General features: G+C 33.2%; 3 protein-coding genes across 3 annotated transcripts; 2 read left to right on the forward strand and 1 right to left on the reverse strand.

Moving 5' to 3' along the window:
• Positions 1-3,193: 3,193 nt before the first annotated feature.
• Positions 3,194-7,243, reverse strand: LOC116291353 (uncharacterized). The gene is made up of 5 exons (XM_089029990.1): positions 7,221-7,243; positions 6,672-6,776; positions 5,301-5,566; positions 4,991-5,111; positions 3,194-3,363 (listed from the first exon to the last, which is right to left on the reverse strand). The coding sequence occupies exons 2-5, from the start codon at positions 6,748-6,750 to the stop codon at positions 3,209-3,211; spliced, it is 621 nt and encodes a 206-aa protein (XP_088886116.1). The 5' UTR covers positions 6,751-6,776; positions 7,221-7,243; the 3' UTR covers positions 3,194-3,208.
• Positions 7,244-11,402: 4,159 nt separating this feature from the next.
• On the forward strand, positions 11,403-13,117 carry LOC148911170 (uncharacterized). The gene is made up of 3 exons (XM_089029993.1): positions 11,403-11,493; positions 11,801-11,867; positions 12,464-13,117. The coding sequence occupies exons 1-3, from the start codon at positions 11,446-11,448 to the stop codon at positions 12,751-12,753; spliced, it is 405 nt and encodes a 134-aa protein (XP_088886119.1). The 5' UTR covers positions 11,403-11,445; the 3' UTR covers positions 12,754-13,117.
• A 7,298-nt stretch (positions 13,118-20,415) lies between these two features.
• On the forward strand, positions 20,416-22,077 carry LOC148911171 (uncharacterized). Its single transcript, XM_089029985.1, has 2 exons — positions 20,416-20,711; positions 20,991-22,077. Exons 1-2 carry the CDS (start codon positions 20,696-20,698, stop codon positions 21,986-21,988), a joined length of 1,014 nt encoding a protein of 337 aa, XP_088886111.1. The 5' UTR covers positions 20,416-20,695; the 3' UTR covers positions 21,989-22,077.
• Position 22,078: the final 1 nt, after the last annotated feature.

Genomic DNA, 22,078 nt, shown 5'->3' on the forward strand with positions numbered 1-22,078 from the left:
GGGGAAACCGGGAAACAAAAGCTGTCTAATTGTTGTGTCCACTAAATCCATATTAATTCTGAAACCATAGCCTTGTAAGTCCTCTTTTGTCTTAAGAAGACCTGGCTATGGAAAAATAAGGCAGTTATCCACCTTCAGCTAGTGGTTATGTGTATAGTCACCTCAGGCTTTGCCCTCAGTGAATAATGAATTATATCACACACCCTCGCTTCAGGCCAATAACCCTCACGTATTGTTTTTTTCTCCTTTCTCAATTCTTTCTTGCATCATTTGTTTTTTGCATAACATTTCAATAATAGTACTTTTGCTCAAAAATTGGAGAGGTCTCCTTGGTTAACATACTAAGTATTTTGAAGAAATTGAAACAGTTTCTGTGAGAGCAAAAAGAAGAAAACTATAATAAAAACTAGCAATATACACCTAGTTGCAAGAAGGTTGTCATTGGTAGACGAACAGTCTCACTTTTCCCTCCTAATTCCGTGAGGCACATACACAGGAATCCCAACAGACACCTGCTCGCGGAATTCAAGGGAAAAGTGGGATTGTTTGCAGTCTATGTCATAGGAAGAAAGAACAGTAATTTAGTGAGAAACGAATATATTAATATTTTTTCTTAATATATTCCTTTCTCACTATATATAAGTAATTACAAAAGTTCTTTCTCTCTATGACAACCTTGCAACTAGATGTGTAGATATTTACAAAAAAACGATAAATATGTATAGTGTTCATATGTATAACGTTCATATATCTTGAATTATTATTACATAGGAGGATTACATGTAGGATAAATTAAAATAAATAAAAATCCGGATAATATTCAGACTAGTTAGGAGAAAATATATTATATGCTTCTAATATGGATTTTGTATATTGGTATGCTTTTCAATAAAATCGATCCTCTATTTTTTAACCTCAATATAAAGAAAAAACCACATAATTTGAAGACACAAATACCACAAAATATTGGTGGCTCACTCATGATCAAACTTATTGAAAAATTGCAATATCATTAATTTTAGTATTTCCTTTGCTTGCTGCAGTGGTTCAAGAATAGTGGGGGTATTTATAGTCACTAGTACTAATATAACCAGTTCAGATGTACAACTTTTGCTGCTTTGAATCTAATTGCCTTTGAGTCTGAGCACTGTTTCTCTTAGCCTAGTACAAGTATATGTCAACCAAACACATGTCGTTTCTGGAGCTAAGCAGAAGAACTACTGTCTCATATGGTAGTTCTTGGCGTATACTTGGACTCAAAGGCAATTAGATTTGACACAGCAAAAATCAACTTCTGAACTGGGCAAAGTTATCCTAGTACTAACAGTGAAGTATCACTGTCACTTAAATTAAAAAATAGGCACTTGTGAAGCGCATGCATGCAAGGTTCCCTGCAGCAATGGCTACTCCTTTTAAGACTGATAGTAAAAAGAAAAAATAGTGATATACTGCTGTTTCTTGAATAATTATCAGAATATGGGAAGCATTTTAAATAAATAAAATAAGTAAATGAATAAATAACTTAAAGTTTTCATTATAAACTATGCAAAAAAAATGCTTGTCATTGAAAATGTTTACAATTGAATTTATAAATGTAATATTTTGTGAATATTTTGTTTACATGAATCGAAGAAGTCAATTATCTTGGGCTATAGCAAAACTAAACCCTTAACATGCCCGAAGAGTGGATAAAATACACGTTTTTGTTTTGATAATATAAGAGGAATCGCAAAAGGAAACTACGGTATTCTCAAACAGAAATGATCTGTCAGTTTAAAAAGCCTCTATTCAAAAACCAGAGGTTTTTAAAGCAAGTGAGCAATCCTATATGAAGGGGAAAACTGTGATGAAGCTCAAACATGAGTGATCGTAATGTTAAGCCTAAATCTTACAAATAAATATATTTTGCTTTTAAATATGGAAACTAACTATAGCTCTGGCTAACTAGTTCGATAAATCGGTTTCCGATTTGCAAACAACCAGCTTTCAAAGATTCTACTGACCTTACTTATTTTGAAAAAACACGAAGACGGGCCACATAAAGTTAAGCTTAAACTTTAATCTAAGCATTATATTTCTTGAAGCACGCTTATGCAATCTTTTACCTTAAACTCCTTCCCTATACTGGCCAATGTTTCATGGTTTACCTCAAACTCTATATGTATAACCAAAAGACAATAAGTAGTTTAGGCCATTTTCTAAGCCATTCTATTGACAAATATAATTACATTCGACGCCACAAGTTCGCTAGCTGGACTGTGCTATCTCTTCCAATCTTTTAACCAGCCATATTGTTTTAGGATTGTACCACAGGGTGACCAATTCACCAAACGTACCAACTGTACCAATGGTAATACATTTGGTGAAGGGGGCCCTGTCTTTGTGTCTCATTACGTATGCACACTTTACCACAGGGGTGACCAATTCTATTTTTCACCAAACGTACCAACTGTACCAATGGTAATACATTTGGTGAAGGGGCCTTGTCTTTGTGTATCATTACGTATGCACACTTTAACACAGGGTGACCAATTCTATTTTTCACCAAACGTACCAACTGTACCAATGGTAATACATTTGGTGAGGGGGGGCCCTGTCTTTGTGTCTCATTACGTATGCACACTTTACCACAGGGTGACCAATTCTATTTTTCACCAAACGTACCAACTGCACCAATGGTAATACATTTGGTGAAGGGGGCCCTGTCTTCGTAGGCCAATTTATCATCGGGTTGCCTGTGGTAAAGTGTGCATACGTTATGAGACACAAAGACAGGGCCCCCTGGCCAAATGTATTACCATTGGTACAGTTTATACAGTTGGTGATTATTTATTCATGGCTTGCCATGAAAACCAAAATGTACCATTGGTAATATATTTGGTGATGGGAGGGTTCTAATTTTTTTTTTTTTTTTCTAAATCCTTTTTTACTTAATATTCTAAATGATTACGTATGACGACGTCATTCATAACTACGTCATGTAAATATTTAGTATACACACATTAAACAAGTTAATGATATGCACAAATTTTGCATGTTAATTACTTTCACCAACTGTACCAATGGTAAACCAACTTTTACCATCTGTATCAGTTCGTCTATTTTGGACAACCCTCCATAACGTAGGAAAAAGAACACATAAATAATAATGGCTGGATGAATGAATGAGTGGATGATGGTTGAATAAGGGGATGCATATATAGATAAATTAAATATAATAATACTTACTCTTACAGTTGATTCCATCACCGGCGTATCCTTCTGCACAAATGCACTTGAAAGACCCAGGGGTATTATTACACTTGACGCCTGGGTTTTCGAGTGTGCAATTATGTAGATTACTGGTAGCACATTCATCAATATCTTGAAAACAAGAGAGAAAAATATGTGAAAAAATATCTCTGCACGGAGAGGTGTGCAAATACGTATTGGATGTTTAGTTTAGTTTAGTTTATTTTCATCATTAGCGTCTATATATCTGTTATAAATATTTAAGACTTAATGCTAATAATTATTAATACATTACAATCATACACATATACATTACAATTTATATTTCATTAGTTATATCAACTTATTAGAAAAAGAAGAAAATGGAATATGTGTAGATGAGGAATACTTGGGGACATCTTAATACAACGGTGGTTCTATTCTTGATATTAACTATATATTTATTCAAATGCTGTTATTTCTTTTGCTGAAACAATCATATATATATTTTGCTACTATTTTTTGTATTGAATTTTCTGGATTTATGATAAAAGCAACTTTTTCTTCGTTTTTCAACCAATTTTCTATTCGTAATTGTGTTATATATTTTCAATCTTATCAATAAGATATTTTCTTTCATTATAGTAATTTGGACATGTTAGTAGGAAGTGTACCTCTACTTCAAGTTTGCATATCTGACATATACATGCCCAGGTGGATAAGAAGAAAGATTATGCAAAATATGCAAACTTCTGACATAGAAGATGAAAAACATTTCTTGTTATCATGTCCTTATTACTCAGAAGAAAGGTCTAAGATTGTTGAAAGACTCTATTCGTCAGAAAATATTAGCTTACACGACAAAAATGAAAATGAGACATTTTTACTGTTGATAAATTCTCCAAAACCACTACAAAAAGCAATAGCAAAATTTGTATTTGAAAATTTTGAAAAACGAAAAACCTTAATCAATGCCACTAATTTTAAGATTCTTGACTAATAATAATTTGTAATCTTTGTTATCTTTGTGTTGTTTAGTTTAGTTTATTGTCTTTTAAGCCAATGTAAAACTGATTTACACAGTGAAAATAAATTGCCTTGGCCTTGGCCTTGCCTTAAGAGTGTGTCCACCACAGGACAAGACAGGTGGCGCTTTTTGGGTTTTTAGCTATTCTTCTCAAACTTGGTATACTATATTAGAGCATTAGTGGGAATTATTCCCTAAAAATGCCAAATTAACCCCAAAAACAAAAAATATATATATGTACATATGTACCTATTTTTGTACTGAAGCAGAAAAACTATTACTATTGATTACAGAGATGTAAAAGTTGTGGTTCTTAAATAAAACTGTCAACTGATATCACCACCCAGAGAGGCACATTTTTCTTTTAATCTGTTGCTATGCCAACAGTATATTTGAGAGCAAATTTGCCAAATTTAATTTTAATGCAATATCTATGATTCAGAGGACAAAATCTCGAATGTTCACTTTGAAAATATCCAACATTATTGTTCAATCGATGTCTTATAATTAAATTACTAAAACAGCAAAACAATTTGCGGGCACAAGCTAACCCTAAGACATATGACGGATTTGCTTAACTTTATTTGGCAAATGTCACCCATGCATGTTTGCCACCAAAATAACTAAAATTCTCCAGATAAATTGGCTCCCAATAAACAGTTAAAATTAATTTTCTGCTGTATTGTAAGCTATTCTCAAGGATAAATAAAATGCATCAATCATTTATTTAATGCTAATATAAATATTACCTACCCTTTTCACAGTTCTCGCCAAAATATCCTTTTGGGCAGATACAAGTGAACTGCTTCAGGTCACACTGTAGCCGCGCACAAGTCTTGTTTCCTTTGCAAGGTCCGTTTTTCAAGCATGGATTCTATAGACGAGAATGTATTATGTTATTAATACGAACTGACAAAGCCATTCTACTAGTAAAATGTACTGTGAAAAATGCAACAAAATTGGGAAGTTTGACCTCAAAGCATAATAGGTAAGCCGATTCTCCTTCGGCGTTGCTATTAATCTTAACAATACGTGTACAACAATGACAACCTGTAACACTAACCTTTCTTTCTCTGTATGAAAAGCCTTTCTTGTCTTTGAAATCATTTGGGAAAATGTATCTGTCCGCATCATTGAGCTCACATAGTGTCCAACCTGGCATATCTACTGAAGGGCCAAAGTTATAGGAAATACAATATATATAGAAGTTACACATAATTAAACAAAGGTCAGGGCTAAATGCTTCGACTAAGCGAAACACATGATTGAGAAGAACTTTGTCTTTGACTTCTTGCTCAAAAGCTTCTTCGCATTCTTTCATAGGCAGATCTGTAACATAAATAATATATAAGAAATATAAGTGCCTATCACCCTTATTTTTTACTTTTTTATATCGCAATATAAGCTATTCTAAGAAACGTGTCCAAAGAAGTTTTTGATTCTGACGCTTCTTTCCAATTTTTTTCAAGTGGTCAAAAGTGTGAAAATAGGCATTTCTTTGACTCTGGCCGCGCAAAATGATAACCTAGAGGACTGGGCTGTGACGTAAGAGGAGTAAGTTGGGTTTAGATGTTTCCTCATTCTCTCTAGATTTCACTAGTATTTATGACCAATTTGCCGTTTTTTACGCTTTCAAAAGACCTCATATTTCTGGTTAGGAGATGTTAATTACTTCAGACTTCAGGAATGATATTATTTTTGAATTATTTTAAGAAAAAGAAAAGCAGCGAGAAGTTAAACGCAGCCTAGGGAAAACCTCATATTAGGCTGTCACGCTCAGAATCAATTGTAATAAATTAGCTTCACAAAATCTTTTTCATTTTAGATGGCTTAACTGAACAGTTTTCAAAATATATAAACATGAATTGCATTATATATTTATACTGTGCTCTGCAGGTAAACATGGTTTCACTTCATAGTCGAATATAATATTTTCTATACTATCAGTTTTCTCTCCTGTCTTCACTAATATACCAGTAAATTAGGCTACGAATCCCGATGAGATGCCCAAGAAAGTAGTTAAAAGTCCAAGGACTTCTAAAAAAACCCCTAGAAACGCAAGGATGTTTTCAGTATCCCATACATTTCTTTGTAAATCAAGAAGAGCGTGTCTTCTTCTACGTCACTAGCCCAGTCTCTCCTTTCGCTCGGTCATATTTTGAAATCTTTTGACCGATCGAAAAAAAAAAAAAAAAAAAAAAAAAAATAGAAAGAAGAGTCAGAATCAAAAAATTCTTTCGACACGTTTCTTAGAATAGCTTATATTTCGATATAAAAAAGTAAAAAAATAAGGGTGATAGACACTTTAAATTATGAATATTATATATGAATGGTTATGTTGAAATTTGTTAAGATGCATCCAAGAAGCCTTTTATCAAGGCGCAAACGGAACTAGTAAGAAAGAATATATAAAAAAAAAACTAACATTACTTACGTGTGACACCCTCAATGACACAAAAGCCAGATAAAACCAACAGCAAGGCTGCAAGTGTACATCGTTCTTGGAATTTCATATTTGGGCAAAATAGGAAACCGAAGTCTAGAAGAGATTGAAAGAAATCTAGATATTCTAAATATAAAAGGGAGAAAAAATATTTAAAGACATGGCATGGCATCCAACTAGGTTATAGTTATTGATATACTTTCGAAAAATAGAAACTGATTAATCCCAGCAGTTTGTGGGGGAACGTTCAGCCAATATGAATTGCTTCATTAATTACAAAACGTCTTCAGAACTTTTATTAGTTAATACTAATGACATAAAAAGGCCACCTTATAACTATTATTTTCAAAGCGCATGGCAATTAAATTAAGGTATTGGACCATTGTGCATTCAACTCTTAATAGCACAAAACCTTTTAATCGGAATCTTAACAAAGTATACATTTTCTGAAAGCTGAATAAATGTAGAAACTATTCCTTTTTCCCTTTTCGTAAAATATATTTATCCTTTTAAGTTAGAGCGAATTATTCAAATTTTCACCGTGGCATCTTCGCGGAGTTCGATGACAGCCGGTAATAATCGGAAACCAATGCTTGTTACCTTTCCGAGATCACAAGACATCACTTATCAAAAGCGTGTCTCCGAGTTTTGATTTGTTGCCCCGTTGGTTTTTTTTTTTTTTTTTTTTTTTTTTACGCTCCTAAAGTTATGACGCTGATATATCAGCTGTATCCGAGCCAAAATCCACGATAACTTTGGAAATAAGCAAAAAATCAAAAACAAATATCGGAGACACTCCTTTGGAGGAAAAACTATCCAAGATGACTTCCTCAAAATTTCAGTTAAATCGGTTAAATTCCCTTTGACATCGTATTCAAAATGTACGGGTAACTGAACGCAAAATCACTTCCGAGAAAAACGCAAAAATGTTTCTGACTGAGCAGAAATGCCTTTGTTAACACAAACTGTATTTTTTTCATTACTCGCTATTAAAAATCACTATCGAAATTTTTTTATGGGGAAAATCGAAGAATATTATATATTTTATCGCAAAATGTAAAAATGTAAAAATCGATACTTTTGAGCAATTTTGGGGTACCCTGATACCTTAAGAAAGTTGGATATAGACTATACAAATACAAATACAAATTTTTCGCGAACATTGATAATTTTAAAGCTAGTGGCTGACTACTTTGGTAAATAATAAACAGAAAATTAAAAATTGAAACTTCTTTAACCTGAAATTTAATGGATTTCAAAAATCCAAAGAAAAATGGGGCGTTCCGAGTTTGTTTTTGAGGTAATCACTCCGGAATGACATGCGTTTATACAACTTTTGTTTGTTCAGGTTCTAAAAATTCAGGTTTTAATTGTTTAATTTAATTGTTCAGGTTTAAAAATTGAGCACAAAACAAACTGAACGACTTTTTACATTGTTCCGGTAAACATGATTTTCTTAAACTTAAGTAATGGGATATTACCTGTTATTCTGGAAAATGACAAAAGAAAAATGGAGTCCCGTGCAAATTTTGAAGGTTTTGCTGTCTTGAATTTCAATGGCGTGTTTGGCCCTTCATGGGATCAAATCGAATGTTGAAAGAAGTCACCACCTTAAGGTAAACAAATTCCAATTGCTTACTATCAATCACGTGACTTTTTGGAGTTGACTGGGGGGCAAAAAAGCGGTTGACTGGGCCGGGGGGCAACTAGCGGATGCTAAGTCAAAACATATCAAAATAAGTCACGACATCAAACCAGGAAAAAAAATGATCAAGACCACCTCCAGGATTCTACAAGCCATCAAAAAAAGCTATTACCGGTAGTGACGTCTATTGATAGCAATCTATTCAATAGTTTTAGGCTTTAATCATTGTAAGTTATTATGTAAAAGATCCTATCGTCAATTTTTTAAAATTTTGCATGATGAAAGTACGCCATACTATATACTAGTAGTAAAATAAGCCGGGAAAAAAAAACAAAAAAACAACAACTTGTAATAAGACTTATGTAAAAGTATTCTTGACTTTACAAGTGAAAAGCAACAATGATGACCAACTTTTATTATTGAGTGAACGAACGTGTGTGAATTTTTTTTTTTTTTTTTTCATTCTAAGTATCTAGCAGGTCTTAGAAAAAACCCTAGAGGTCCTTTTTTAATTAATTTGAAAAAACGTTATATTATGCCTTGTATAATTTAACTTTCTTCTATTTTTTGCTGTAGTTCTACTTTATTGGAGACTGTACTAGCTAATTACGCTTTGTCGAAGACAAAGATAATATAAGTAAATATTCACCATATTCTCTCACCGATAGGTAAATAATTGTTTAGTATAATTTTAGGCTTGAATATGAGAGAAGAGACAAAAATTAAGATAAAAAACCTCCTAGTTTAACTTTCAAATATCAAAACCAAATTCAAAGTTGACATGTCCAAATTTAATTATCAGCAAGCATCAAGTAAACTATGATGTTTCTCAAGTTACCCAAGTAACCCTCTTTCCTTTCATTTCAATAGAAACATCTGGTCAAGTTTTAGTTCTGATCTTTCTTTTGCATAGGTCAGGGACAACTGCTTTTTAAGAGTTTATTAATTCAAGATCCTTTCAGAACTCAATTGAGACTACTTGTATTCATAGTTTACATTTTGAGTGTTTATCACAGCAGTTCACGTCTTTATTTACTTAAAAGCGTTCGTTACTGAATAAATCTTATCTATCATGTATTCTGTGAACAATTTTCTAACCGCTTAGTTTAAAAGTTTGACAAATAAAAGCAAATACATATGTTCATATTTTTTTTTTCTGCAGAGAAACCCAAACATCATTCATTTACAAACATATGTTGGCTTCCTGTGTGATTTTCGTGTGATCTGAATCGCAGGCAGGTGGTGTCTGAGGAACACAGAGAAGTTAAGTATTTTGCAAATGACTGAATATCGGTGAATATCATCCATTAGCAGATATTCCAAGACATGTCTACATAATAAATAACCTTGAACTCACAGTATGAATAGTTTAACTGTAATAGCCTAATATATGAATAATTCAAATCCTTTTTTTTTTTTTTTTTCTTTTTCTTTTTTTTTCTTTTTTGTTATTGGCCAGACGAAATATGAAAAATATCCTTGGATAAGGAATTCGGTTCTATCTCGCTAAAAAGTAGTAACAGATTTAACTTTTGCAAGACTCGAGATAAAGTTGGTAATTCTTCTCAAAATGCAAAAGGTAAACTTATCTATCTGATCTATCGCTTAGTTTAAATAGTATATAAAAAAAGCATATCGAGATAGTATGATTAGTGCGTTAAGATATATGTATAGAAAATACCGTCCACATTTTTGCTTCGACACGAAAGAGTTTGGACAGGCCAAGATTAGGGTTTTTAACTCAGTCATGTAATGGAAGGTTATTACTGCAAGGAAAAATTATTTCGGTCTCAAATAACATAGCGCATCATAGGTATTTTCTGCTTTTGAAAACCGGGTATATTTTGCCGTTCTCTCATCGGGCACTCTCCATGTTCATTATGTTTTGAAAGTCGTTTTCCCCAAATGTTTTTAGTGTTTTGAAATAATGTAATGATGCTTACTTGTTTAATACGAGGCCATCAAATACGCCAAATATTTGCCTCGGCTTCAAAATTCAAAATTCTCGTTTGTCGACGATGGAGCTGACATTTTTTATCTGAGAAATGAAAGAAACCGCGAAGGCCTAAATTTAATAAGAACGTAGTCATGGCAACGGTGATATCTCCACATGTGACGGATATGATATCTTGACCGAGTAGAATGTACGGGATTTTAGACACCGGATAAATCCTGATATTTCATGGATATCTTTATAATAAATTTAGGTTCATTCACCCTCATGGGACGCCCATCCACCTTCATCTGGGTTCAGTCACATTCATCTATATTCATTAGCCTTCATTCACCCTCACCTGGGTTCCCCGCTGGGTTTATTAGCCTTCATTCATGGTAACATGAAGTACCAGCGGCTAGTAGTTCTTGGGAAACTCAGTCATGCTTAATAATTCAGCCACGAGCTATTAGGAAAACTTTGTGCCTAATTTTAAACTAGTACTCTGGGTATTAGAAAACTGAAGTCCGAACTTGAATTTATTTATTATTTCAACGGTTTATTCATTCATATTTTATCCCACCTGCTATTTGGGGACATTTTACGGAAAAAGCGAACCTATTTTATTAGCCTTTTCAAAACTTTTGTGAAACGTGGCGACAATAAATGGTATATCCTAGCCTTGTCGAGCAAAATTGACTTATATGGATGTTTTTGTTTCATCTCTGCTACAAAGATCAGTGTTGTCCCTGAATGAAGTTAGTATATAAATAGCAGCTTACTCTTGATCCGCATGACTTACCTGTTTACCTTTCTATTTCTTAGTCATGTATTTGGAAATTTATTTTTAAACAATACATAACGAAAATTTTCAAGTATTTCCTATTATCTCTTTTCAAAAGAAATATTTTCCACCAACGACCAAAAAATGTGCTATTTTTAGGAAAAAAATGGTGATTTTTTAATGGGTAAATTTGATTTGTTTTGATTTCAAATAAAATATGTTGTTTATCAAGTCAAAAACCTGGAATTAGGAAATGTGAGCTACTATATTTAAAAAATGTTCGCTGGTTGGCTGAGAAAAGCAAAGTCAGCTGGTCTTAAATAGCAGAGAGGTAAACTTGGTGGTTACATAATACATTGATGATGATGATGTTGATGATGAAGATCAAGATTATGACCGAGAAATGCAATCCAAAACAGCGACATTTGCTTCGACTGGTGCAGCACGATCAGTAAGCTTATAACATCGCGGCCTCACCGCATGATACTGCGATAGGTTGTAGACCTAAAATTCTTCAATGCTACTAAAAGCCTTCACATACTTCACCTAATCGTAAATATTACATTTAACGACCATCATGGGGCTCTCACTGAGGTTCACTTCATTCACAACATGCAAATCTCAACTCACATTTTGAGTTTACGGAGGTTACGAAAACTGTCGCACCCACTATGTCAAACCATGCCACCCGCCCATGCCCCGTACTCGCAGTTCTCTTATTCTTGTACTGTATAACGATTAGTCTATATTTTATTTAGGTATCCAGTGCTTTCCTTTGGTTCGTCTTTGGTGGCGTTGTTTTTCAGATAATAAACAGTCCAGAAGGTAAGATCTTTTAAGTAGCGATGAATATATTTTTATATATATCATGGTTGATATCATTTTCGACGTTTTTATGTCACTTTATGGAAAACACATTGTCCATTGAGAAAAGGTGAATTAATTAAAAAGTTTGACAATTAAAACTAGACCTTTCTTTCATATTTTGCACCCTGAATTTTCGCTCCGCCTATAACTTTTCAACTTCTAAAGTCACCCAGCAGACAATAGAAATACAATCACAATATCGGCCAAGTACAAAAAAGCGAATCAAACTTAGTATTTGAGGATTCAAACCAAAAAGACATTATTTTTACCTGCTTGCTAAAGGGCATTTTACTTGCGATTTTTTGGTAAAGCTTTCCCCATAACGGTATAACGGTATAAATAACATATTCCACAAACAGTTACGTGGAGTGGTTACTTTGAATTTTAGTTTTTTGATGACGTCATGTGAAAGCCAAGAATATTCTTTACACAAAACGCTCAACTGACATTTTTATTTTTACGGAATGAGGAAAACGGAGAACCCAGAGCCAACCTTCTTAGCATAGGAGGAAACAACACATCAAACAAACTCATTTCATATATGGTTTTCACAGGGCTAGCAGTAGAATCTGTGGAAGACGATGTAGGAGACACCATTGTCAATACAAGTTGCAATGGTCCAAGCATCAGTAATACGATGGACCGTTTCAGTGATATAGGATTTATTGACACTGGTTCAAGAATTATCCTACGGTGCTATGATTGCTCAGCTGGAGCTTCATGCAAAAGCTATATAGCTCCTTTTGCAGACTTCTGGACGGGAAAGATTGGAGTGCAGCAGTGTCTGGGAGCGAAAAAAATTAATAACGATGCGAAGAATAGAGTGCACGCACTAAAACCGTGAACATTAAATTGTACTAATTAGTACTATTTCATGCAGAATCCTTTGTTTTCTATTGTTTAATTATCACTATTTAGTGCTAAAAATTAGTATTTGTTTCACGGATTTAGTGTGCGCACTCTAATGATTAAATAATTAACAAACATTCAAATGTTGAAGTAAGAGAAAGTTAGACATAGAATAGACAGTCGCTGACTGTACGTGGCTACTGCTGACAGATTTATAGAAAATGACTATTATGAACATGGATGTTGTAGAATACTATAAAAAGAGGAATCGGAAAATGGTTGTATGGAAAGGGTACTCTCAATTATTGTCAATTATTGCTTTAGATGGTGAAATAAAATAAAAGAGCTTCGTGATCACTGATTCATTGTTATATTGTTTTTCATCACCAATAAATCACCAATGATTATACAATTATACAATTTATTCAAGCATTCCCAAGATTTACATGGTATTACTTATAGACTAATTACGTCAATGTAATTATTTTACAAAGTTATAGTAAAATAACTGTGCGAGAACAGTAACAATCTAGATATTATATATAATATTTAACTTAATAATATTTGCAATGAAGACTTAATTTGTGTTATTTCTCTTTGTTATAGAGTAATATACGAAAGCTGCAAAAGATTTGCAGATGAATGGATCAATACTATTTAAAAGAAATTTTATTTTGTTTGAGTCGTCAAGCTCAGAAAATGGATGATAATTGTTGTTTATTTGATTGAAAAGTTTGTTTCTTTCAGTAGCATAGTGATTACATGATAGTATAAAGTGCAATTCATCTTCGATCTTGTTTTCATTACGCAAGGTACATACAGTCTAAGATGGTTTGGTGTTTTAGGTTTTGTATGTCTACCGGTTTCAATTCTTAAGTTCAGTGGTTTCCTATTCTTAGTTTGGAGATTGTTCTTTTGTGAATTAGGTTTTTAATGTAGTCTAAGTTTGCAGTCTGTTTTGTGTCTTTTCTAAATGTTGAGTAAAAATTTAATTTTTTGTTTGATTTTAGCAAATTCATTTGATGGTTTTCTAGATGCGTTTTCGCGTTTTGTTTTATGTCTGAGATTATGTTATTTATGTTTTGTTTGTTATTTGATAGGGATGTTGGATTTAATTGGTATTTGACGATGAGGGAGTTCACTTTTTGAAATAGGCTTGGGTTATTATTTTCTGTCAGTTCTTTGGAAATGATCAAGCATTGATGTGCAATGCTATTTTTGTTTTCATTTTGTAGATAGGACCTGAATTTTATAATGTTTGTGTCAATGAAAAATTTTAGTGGGAGTCTTCTAAGTTCGTTTCGCGCTCCCACATTAGGTGATCTTTTATTAACTCCTAATACTAGTTTACAGAAGTATACATGTGTTCTTTCGATCGAGTCTTTTTCCCCACTTATTTAAGTCATTTTTGTCAGTCGTAGATACCCCATACTTCAGAACAGTAGAGAATTGGGTGAAAAAGTGAATCAAACAGCTTATTAATAATATTGATTTTAAGTTTCGAGAAATTTAGGTATTTCCTTGTTGCAAAGATTGATCTTTTAGTTTTTTCTTTAAAGAAATGAAAGAAACACATAAACGAATTACAGATATTAAAAATTTATTGGAACTTTTGTAACATAATTCCATTATTTTCATTTTATTTTTCAAATTCACTGTTCACTGTTCATAAAATCGATCCCTGGTTGCAGATGCAAATTAGAATACGTAAATACAGAAATACCACATACCAGGGCAAAAGATTCCATCGTAAGATTTTTTTGAATTTGGCACGATGAAAATACGTCATACTATATACTAGATTTGATATTTTAAATTTATATTAATTTATAGGAGCCCAGCTCTGTTGTGTTTTCCTCACCCAAAGATTTCCCCCCCTAAGTTTTTATAGTATACTTTGAAAATAGTTATTTTAGGGTGACAGTTTTATTAAGAAATGGGGATCGCCAAAAATGCTTATAAGCTTGAGGTTGGTCATTCAGTTTAATATAGGCTTTTTGATCGGCGAAATTTAAATTAAAACTCCATACAAAACTTTACTGTGTAAATTTTTTTAAGTTTCAAGTTATGATTTAATATTATGTTTGGTAGAGTTAAGTTAGCTTTTCAGTGTTAATGTTCAATAAAATATCGAGTCATTGCCATGGTTACTACACTGTTCTTATGTATTTATTCATCCTCCGTTATATTGAGTCATGCAAGTACGATGTTTATCTTGAACAGCTTCGTTGCTACAAATATCGAAACACGTGTCGATATTTGGGAGAGTTACTTTCCAATATATGAGCATAATATTATTAATATGCTGTATTAGTGTAATAAAATTGATCCAGCATAATACATCTCACATGTCACTATATAGGCAGAGAGATGTAAAGACTTGTGTAAAAAAAGTATTCATGACTCCAAGAGAAAAGCAACAATAATGACCAACTTTTATTATTGAGTGAACGAACGTGTGATTACGTACCAAAAAACTCTTGACAGGCAAGAGGGTTTTAAAGACCTTTTTTTCCATTCTAAGTGTCTAGCAGGTCTAAGAAAAAAGCACTAACAGGTGCTTTTTTAATTAATTTGAAAAAAAAAACAAACAAAAAACGGTAGTATTACTTTGCACTTTAACTTTATCTATTTTTTGCTGTATTCTACTATAGTAGAGTTGAGACTGTACGAATATCACATAACTAAAATGGCGAAAAGTGGCAGAGCAATACTCAGGCTACAACAGCTATTTACGTGAGCCAGATATTAAAAAGTTTTAAATAAATGGAGGGAAAAAAAAAAAGCTAATAAATATGTATTATACTAGCTAAGTTCGGAAACTATAAATGATTAAACTAATGGAAGTATTTTATCAAATTTGACATTCTGTTTGAATCGAGATCACCAACTAGAAAGTATTTTTACTTATTATATAATTACCAATGAAATATCTATTTTTCTCTATTTCGAAAAATTGATATCATGTTATTTTCACGTGTGAATATAACACCATTGCGATGGCTATTCAAAAATACACGGAAAGAATTGCCTGAAAAAGCCAAAACATACTTCATTGATAATTATATAATAAACAGAATATTACATGGGCGCTTGGAGATACGAATTTTATCTTCTTTTGTTTAAAATCACTACGCTCACTCGTGAGAGATCTTTTCAACACTCGAAGATAAATTTCGTATCTCCGCGCGCCCATATAATATCCTCTATTTTCTTTCAATGCTAAATCGTATCTCCGCGCGACCATGTAATATCCTCTATTTTCTATTTTCTTTCAATGCTAAATCGTATCTCCGCGCGACCATGTAATATCCTCTATATTCTATTTTCTTGCAATGCTTTCATTACCCGTTATTCCCATTGTCTTACCGCGTTGTTGAGCTATCTTTCACTTGCTCATTCAAAGAGAAAAAGAAAAGAAAAGAAAAGAAAAGAAAAAAACTCGAAAAAAATGCCTTTTATATGTAGTAATTTTTAGTTTCATACCTTTTTTACGTGGCTTGTTAAAGCTATTTTATCTTGTGGACATCATTTACTCACTCGTCGAAGACAAAATTAATATAAGTAAATATTCACCATATTCTCTCACCGATAGGTAAATAATTGTTTAGTATAATTTTAGGCTTGAATATGAGAGAAGAGACAAAAATTAAGATAAAAAACCACCTACATGTAGTTTAACTTTCAAATATCAAAACCAAATTCAAAGTTGACATGACCAAATTTAATTATCACGGTAAACGACAAGTAAACTATGATGTTTTACAAGTTACCTAAACAACCCTCTTTCCTTTCATTTCAATAGAAACATCTGGTCAAGTTTTAGTTCTGATCTTTCTTTTGCATAGGTCAGGGACAACTGCTTTTTTTGCAAGAGTTTATTAATTCAAGATCTTTTCAGAACTCAATTGAGACTACTTGTATTCATAGTTTATGGGATTTTATCCATCGTTTTGAGTGTTTATCACAGCAGTTCACGTCTTTATTTACTTAAAAGCGTTCGTTACTGAATAAATCTTATCTATCATGTATTCTGTGAACAATTTTCTAACCGCTTAGTTTAAAAGTTTGACAAATAAAAGCAAATACATATGTTCATTTTTTTTTTTTCTGCAGAGAAACCCAAACATCATTCATTTACAAACATATGTTGGCTTCCTGTGTGATTTTCGTGTGATCTGAATCGCAGGCAGGTGGTGTCTGAGGAACACAGAGAAGTTAAGTATTTTGCAAATGACTGAATATCGGTGAATATCATCCATTAGCAGATATTCCAAGCCATGTCTACATAATAAATAACCTTGAATTCACAGTATGAATTTTAACTGTAATAGCCTAATATATGAATAATTCAAATTCTTTTTTTTAGTAATTGGCCAGACGAAATATGAAAAATATCCTTGGATACGGAATTCGGTTCTATCTCGCTGAAAAAAAAAAAAGCAACAGATTTCAGTGAATAATCTTTTACAAGACTCGAGATAAAGTTGAAGTTTCTTCTCAAAATGAAAAAGGTAAACTTGTCTATCTGATCTATCGCTTAGTTTTAATAGTATATACCCACAATTACTTATAAACCCAATAGTGTCTAAAGAACAGTTTTAAGGCAGTACAATACATTATTACGATTCCAATCCCTTCAAAAGTGTGTCTCTAACCGGTTTTTCTATAGTCATACTAAACGTTTTTGATTGGCATTTTTACAAACTATGTGAAGTTGGTTGAAGTTAAATAATTCTCACTAGAAATTAGTCTTTGTTGAAGTTGATGCTGCTGTACGAGTATTTCAGATGAATTAATGTTTCTATGGCAACGATACGCAAGAAACATTAAAATCAGCCGGAACTTGAATATCGAATTGTACACGAATCCGATGAGACCAAGAAAAGCAAATACCAACATGCTAGACTTCTACATTGGGCAAACAAAATTTAAAAGGATCAACAAATAACAAATTCTGTATGTCCAATCATTAGTAACTCGCAAAAATTTTGATTGTGTATCAGTCCAGTTCGGGTGTTTAAATGATTCACTCACTTTTCGCTTGAAACCCAACTTTATAAACATTTTTATAGGTGTTAAAAATAATTGAATAAAAAAAAAAAAATGAAAATGAAAACCAAAATCTATTTTAATGTTGAATGAAATTTAAAAAGGATTGCATATTTCGCCAAATATATTTGCCATTTATTTAGCTTTTCCGCGGCTTGTACGATTAGAGAAAAAAGAGTGCATATTTGTGTTGTTGAGAGACGTGTTCTTATAGAACTCGTAATATCCTTGTTGTTTTTAGCTTGGCTTTTCTCCTAAGAAAACATCTTGATTCAGTACAAAGTTTCGCTGCCCTCAAAAGGGTAAAAGGTTGTGCTGTGGGAGATACTGGGTTTTTGCGTTTTAAAGTTTTCGCAACCAATTTTAATGGTGAAAACTCACATCTGTGAACTACTTATCCTGGTTAGCTTGAAAAACTTTATTGGAAATTAGTAAACATTTTGACCATCTCGGCCTTCGTCCGGCGCGGCAGTACAATAAATAAAGAGTAATAAATGGAGAGTGCTAAAGAAATCGTCTCGCAAGTCCTAGTAAATGAAATATGACAAAGGCTAAGAGGCAATGTCTGTAATAATCAAACATATATGATCGAAAATCGGTGGCCACGTTGAAAAAATCAATTTTGTTCATAGTTGGTCCGAAGATGTGGAATGCCACCTAGATAAACGTACTGATGTCCACTTTGGATAATTTCACTTTTATTTTGACGAAAACGTGAAAATCGATTTAAGCCGTTGGTGCCCTCATATAAGTCTAAATCGAAGGTGAAAATGGTAGGTCTGAGAAAGGCGCTCGCGTATAAATGAGGCAAAATAGAAAAGATCTGTTTTTGGAATATGGTAAGCGAAAGATTAATGATTTATTTAAGCTAAGATATGAATAGTGGAACGCGTTCTAATAAGTGGACAGGAACTATTTACAATCTACATTTTTCGACTTCTCAGATATTTAAATTTCACCCTTTGCAAAGCGCATTTTCATGTGCACTGGCTTTCGGATTTATCCGAAATTCCAGCCATAATACCTTCAAATGTTAAGCTAAGTCATATGTGAAAATCAGCTTGGGTTTTTCAAAGAGCGCTTTTATACGAAGCTCTCGAATTCCGAGCGAAATTTGGGTTGTTTATGGGCTCGGCATCCGATGAAACCTGAAGAAATATATCAATATATTATTTCTTGGTGTTCAGTTCTTTTATAAATTGTATTTATTTGCTCTTTTTCGACATAAGTTTAAAATACTGTTACTTATAAATTACAATTTGAAACAAGCATGTAAACACACGCATCGACACGATCTATATGATACTTTACAAGCCCATATATATAATCTTTTGAAACTTTTAACTCCAATCCTAAGACATTTTTGTTTGAAAAGTATTATAGTTGTCCTTGATAATTTTAAGATTCTATTTTGCTTTGATTACTCTTTTTATAGTTAGGTCTATGCATATTGATATACATATTGATATGTATACATGCTGATATCATTACACATTACGAATTATTATCCTTGTTCTCGATAATTATCTTATCTCTTTATTTATCTTTAGTGCATTTCTAATGTATATATACAGTCAATGTCATTAACGTTGTACACCGAAAAAAGACATTTAGACATTTAAACATTTACACATTTACACTAAACAAAAAAAACGAACAAGTGTTTCATTATGCATTCCTTACCTCGTGTGCGTCACAGCCCGCTGAACTTTAAATATAAAATTCAAATCCAGAATGCCCCGATACGACCATTTAGTGAAGATTTAAGATGGAGAATGCATTTCAGCGTTTGCTTCATGCCAGAACGTTCGAGGAAACACGTGATATTTCTTTTAGTCTAAATGTCTAAATGCCTTTTTTCGGTGGATAAAGTTAATGACATTGACTGTATGTATATTTTTTCATTTATAATTTAACAACAACACCCATTGTAAAAAAAAAAAAAAAACACCAAACATTAAGATAGTATGGTATTGCGTTAAGATATATGTATATGAAATACTGTCCACATTTTCGCTTTGACACGAAAAAGTCTGTACGGGCCAAGATTAGGGTTTTTAACACAGTTATAAAAGGAAAAATTATTTTGGTCTCAAATAACATAGCGCATCATATGTATTTTCTGCTCTTGAAATCCGGGTATATTTTTCTGTTCTCTCAGACACTGGTCATTATAAGTTTTGAAAGTCGTTTTCCCCAATTGATTTTTAGTGTTTTGAAATAATGAAATGATGCTTTAATACTAGGCCAATATATGATACTGAATTACGTTGATAAAAGTGAAGGAGAAGACTAAACAAAAACAACAATTAATTTATCAACGAAACGTCACCATCAGTGATTCTGACAAATCTCTCTGGATTATTAATCCCGGTTTGTACTACTTGTGTTGATAAAATATTACAATACAAATAAGGACACAGGTCGAAGTTATCACCAAAATTCTCGTTTGTCGACAATGCCGGAGCTGACATTTTTTATCTGAGGAATGAAAGAAACCGCGAAGGCCTAAATTTGATTGGTTGATAAGAACATAGTCATGGCAACGGTGATATGTTCACATGTGACGGATATGATATCTTCACTAGGAACTTGTAGATGAATAGGCCCTTTGCAGCTAGTGGTCACGTGCTTGGATACCGCTTAGCAACACAAAACTGGAGAGCAAGCCTTCCAGTAAACAAAAGTTGTAATAGGTCAAGCACGCGTGGTTTTATACGATAGTTTCATCGTTCAAAACGCTTAATCCTTTTGCCCTATCTACAAACACAGTAAGATAATCTTAAATTCTCTCCTTTGGACTCGATTTTTGGTTCGAAGTAACGATATTCTTCGCGTTATCGCGAAAAAATTGTCACCGCCGGCCCGCTCGACGGCTGAAAAACATGGCGACTTCGCAAGGTATGTACTTCAAAACTCTCCTTTTTTTTGGTTTCTTTTCAATTATTGGACTTCTAAAATCTCTAAAATAACAGTTTAGATTGTGAATGGTGATCGATTGTAATTGGACGGCATTTTAATGGACGATTTGTTTATTTTTTGTGAGAGTGATTCCACGTCTAAAGTCAAGACTAACCCATGTTTACATATATTCGCTGTAGATGTTAGAACTCCCGACGAGCCATCACATACCAAGAAAAATTCTTCGTACTGATATTTTTATATTTATTTTTGTTTTAGATGAAGTAGAAACTCAAGACATCTCTCATTCCCCATCTACCCAGTATCCTACCCTCACAAAAGAGCACTTTAATGGCTTCCAACCACCTTATCCTCTCTTTACAACCATTCTGCCCAATCAAGATCAACTTGGCAATATCCCATTTGTACAGAGCAAGTTTGGAAATGTCCCAAAAGGCTGTGTCCTGTCATATCAACAAAAGATGTCAACTGACTACATCATAAATGATTTTACTTGCACTTCTTTCCCAGAGCTTCCCCTCTCAAGTGCAGAGGACAGATTTAATAACAATGTGTCAATCTGTCTTGACAGTCGTCAACAATCTATATTTGGAACATTGTCTGTGACAACAGAGTCATCACTGAGAGTGCAGCAGCAAACAGTCACTCAAAGTCAGAGTGATGTATGGCACCTGCTCAGAAAAAAAAGGGTAACAGCAAGCAAATTTGGCATTGTTGCTCGCCGGGTGTCACATTTTGACACCCTTGTCAATCAGCTAAACCCCACCAGATTTGTACAAACTGCAGCAATGAGAAGAGGCATTGAACTTGAACCACATGCTGCCATGGTCTATGCTAGCAATGCAAAGGGTGGAAGAGTAAACCTCTTCCCATCTGGGCTGATTGTCCACCCAAAGTGCCCATGGCTAGGTTGTAGCCCAGACAGGAAAGTTTATGACCTTGATGCCGTAAATAATGGTCAGAATCCCTTTGGCTTGTTAGAAATAAAGGTCGTTAAAGAGGGGGAAACATCATTTGACAATGTGAGGTATCTCACCAAGGACCAGAACACTAACCAGTACAAACTGAAAACAACAGACATTTATTATTACCAGATCCAGTGCCAGCTTGGACTCACAGGATTAGAATGGTGTGATTTTTTCAGTTACATTGACGAAAATTTGTTTGTTTGCTCTAGAATTAATTTTGATTCAGTGTTTTTCCAGCAAGCAAAGGACAAAGTTGATAGTTTTTTCTTCAATTACTATTTACATTAATACACTAAGATTTTTGTTGTTGTTCTCAAACCATGGCCAGATTTCTTATGATAACAAATATTATATTATTTTTATTAATGACAAATCAAT

The sequence above is a fragment of the Actinia tenebrosa genome, unplaced genomic scaffold, assembly GCF_029948245.1.
Source record: "Actinia tenebrosa isolate PJP-AT-01 unplaced genomic scaffold, QUT_ActTen_1.0 PGA_scaffold14__42_contigs__length_11649687, whole genome shotgun sequence".
In the NCBI taxonomy this organism is placed as follows: domain Eukaryota; kingdom Metazoa; phylum Cnidaria; class Anthozoa; order Actiniaria; family Actiniidae; genus Actinia; species Actinia tenebrosa.